General features: G+C 61.0%; 1 protein-coding gene across 1 annotated transcript; it reads right to left on the bottom strand.

Annotated features, from left to right (window-relative positions):
* Positions 1-6: 6 nt before the first annotated feature.
* TMEM198 (transmembrane protein 198) lies at positions 7-1,787 on the bottom strand (the record flags this gene model as incomplete). The annotated part of the gene is made up of 4 exons (XM_010191042.1): positions 1,598-1,787; positions 915-1,490; positions 506-696; positions 7-44 (listed from the first exon to the last, which is right to left on the bottom strand). Coding segments are annotated over exons 1-4 (995 nt in total), but the record flags the coding sequence as incomplete, so codon positions are not given.
* Between the last annotated feature and the right edge of the window lie 1,258 nt (positions 1,788-3,045).

Below are 3,045 nucleotides of genomic sequence, written 5' to 3'. Positions count from 1 at the left end.
GGGGACGGCCCCATCTGCCGCTCTCGGAAACTCTGGATGTAGCTCTGCTTGAGAGAGGGGGGACAGAAAGTGAGGAGGGCTCTGCTCCTGGTCCACTCCATCCCACCCCACCCTAAACTCTGCAGCAGCCCCTCAAAATCTGCCCTGTGCAACCCCAACCACCCCACAGCTCGGGTCCTCTGTGCTGGCCGCAGCAGGGAGCACAGCCCCGTCCCTTCTCTGGGCACGTGCTTTGCACCTTGCCCACCGCCTGTTTCTACTGCGGCTGCAGCGCTTTTGGCCACCAGCTTACATCTGCTTGCAGAGGCTGAAGTGCTCCATGGGGGGCACGTCACAGCTCAGCCCCCCCTGAGCTGGGCGGGCCCCAGCCCTCATCCCTCAAGGAGTTCAGATGCCAGCTGGTGCCTTGGGCACCTCTCCCCCTTCTCTGCACTCCTGCCCACCCACATGGAGAAGGAAGGGCCGCAGAGGCCCCAGAGATCTCTACCCTGGGCGTGGGACTCACAGGGGAGAGCACGTCCCCATCGAAGCGGCGCACGGGGTTGGGCTTGCGACGATACGCGGGCTCAGGCGGGTGGGCTTTGTGCTGGTGGGGCGGCGGGTGGTGGGGTCTCTTCTTCTTCTTCTTCTCCTTTCGGTCCTCCCGCTGCTTGATGCGCATCAGCTGCACACGGCGCTGCTGCCGGCTGATGGTTTCTGTAGGGTAGAGGGGCCTGTGAGCACAAGGGAGCACCCCAAAATCCTCCCCACACCCAAACAAGCCAAGGCTTTGTACACCCAGACCTCCCTTTGCTATACCACATCCTTGGAAAGTCCCAAACCCCCTATCTGTGCATGCAAACCAGGTGCAGAGAACTCCCAGCTCCCGCACCCACCCCACGCCACATCCATCATCTCCTCCAGCCCCCACAAACCTTCGGTGTGGGAGTAGCCCTCAGCTGTGACCTTCCACTGAACCAGGACCCCCAGCGTGGTGAGGAGCGGCCAAATGCCCAGGATGACCCAGCTGTACCAGCACACAGGGCGAGCAGGGGCCACCTTGATGCGCTCATAGATGTACTGCACCAGGAGGAAGAGCTCGATGAAGTAGTCGACAGTGACGGTCATGATGGCACTGCCGAAGACGGCAGTGGAGAGGGTGGTGAAGAAGCGCTGCCACTGCAGGGTGAGGATGGCGAAGAGCATCCCCACGCCAAGGAGCAGCGCGATGGGGATCCACACTGTCGGTGGGTGGTAGAACTGCTCCATCACCACCAGCGTGGCCACCGCCAGCAGCAGCCCCAGGAGCAGCCCCACCATGAAGAGGCCGACGCTGCGCACCAGCATGGTGACCAGCCCGCACAGGACCCCAATGCCTAGCCCAATGCCCACCGAGGCCTCCACACTCAGCTGCGTGTCCAGCACCCGCTCCTTGTAGCACAGCATGAAGATGATGATGGAGCCGAACATCAGCCCCGTCAGGAACATGACAGCCTTGAAGCACCGGTAGCCTGTGGAGAAACCACTGCAGTCAGGGGGTGGATGGCCAGCACCCCTCCAAGTCCCCCCTGCCCTTCTCCCTGCTTGTCCTACCAGCCACCAGGCTGGCCTGGCTCACCGAAGAAGCAGTAGATGATGCCGAAGAGGCAGCACATGGCGCACACCACCGAGGGCACCACCTGGTAGCGACGCTCGATTTCCTGCTGGCAGCTGTGGCCCCACTCCTGGTCCGGCTCGTGCGGCAGCAGCTTGAACCGCAGCGTCTGCACAGTTGCAGTCATGGCTCTGGGGACTCCCGGGAGAGGCATCAAAATCTCCACTCCTGCCCCATGGCTCGCCAGCCACGCTGCACCTCGGTACCTGTCCCAGCTGGTGAGAGAGAGAGAAGAGGGATGGAGGCACCACTGGCACGTGCTCGATGGCGCTGCCCACCACTTGACACCCAGCCACCAAAAAACCTGCTCTGGCCTATTGCTACTTGGGTGGGAAGGAAAGGAATGGGGGGACGGTCTCATCCGCGGGGGCTGCTGGGGCACAGACTGTCACCCCACGGGGGGCTGCAGAGATGCACCGTGCCCAGGGAGCCTGCCCGCACCCCTGGAGAGCTTCGCTGCCAGATCGTAGGACTTCATAATTTGTCTGTGGCTTCAATTTCCTGCCCCTGGCTCTCCAGCGCCCTTTCCCTGCTCCATTAAAGAGAGAATTCCACTACCTGGTATTTTCTGCCTGTGAAGTAATTATGCTCAGTAATTAAGTCACCCCTCAGTCTTCTATTTTTATAGGCTAAACAGATTGAGCTCTTAAAGCTTGTACTCCAAGGCATTTTCTCCAATCCTCTAATCATATTTCTGGCTATTTTTCATCCCTGCTCCAGCTCCTAGTGTCCTTGTAAAAACAAAGCAGGGCCCCGCACTGGATCCAGACCTCCCACGCCAACCCGTGGGGCCAGAAGCGGCCCAGCCCTTCCTGGCATTGCCCCTTACCTGAGTGCTCCCCCGTAACACTGTGACCATGCCAGGACACCAAGCAGGCGGTCACTGGGCCCCCCACAGCGCCTATGCAGACGGAGGGGTCATAATCCCCTGCAAAGACTGATCCAGCTCCAGCTTAAACCTAATTACAGCAGCCGTCTGCCTGCTCCCACCTGGAGCCAGCCAGCATCCCTTTGCTCCCCTGGCATCTTTCCAGGCTTGGTTGGTTTAGGATGGGTTTATTGTCACTAGTTGTCCCTGTGCCAGCACCAGTCCTTCCAAGTGCCACGTTCAAGCAGCTGGCTCAGAAGTACTCACAAAACCAGAGCGCCAGGACTGGGCAAGGAAAAGGGCAGAGGCTGCAGTCACTGCCAGGGCCAGGCTCCCCCAGTCCTTCTTCCCCCAGCACTGGCCTCCTCTGGCTGGGGAGGGAGACCCCCAACCAGGGCAAATCCCCCCGGGGAAGCCGAACGCAGCCACTAATCCTGAGGAAGCAGGCGGCCCCCGGGGATGCTAAGCGGGATTGGACTTTAACCGCGGAGCCCGGGAGAGACAGCACCGGCTCTGGCTGCCCCGGCGAGGCCAGGCGATGCTG

The sequence above is a fragment of the Mesitornis unicolor genome, unplaced genomic scaffold (assembly GCF_000695765.1).
Source record: "Mesitornis unicolor isolate BGI_N332 unplaced genomic scaffold, ASM69576v1 scaffold31738, whole genome shotgun sequence".
In the NCBI taxonomy this organism is placed as follows: domain Eukaryota; kingdom Metazoa; phylum Chordata; class Aves; order Mesitornithiformes; family Mesitornithidae; genus Mesitornis; species Mesitornis unicolor.
This window is presented reverse-complemented; position numbering and strand designations above follow the sequence as displayed.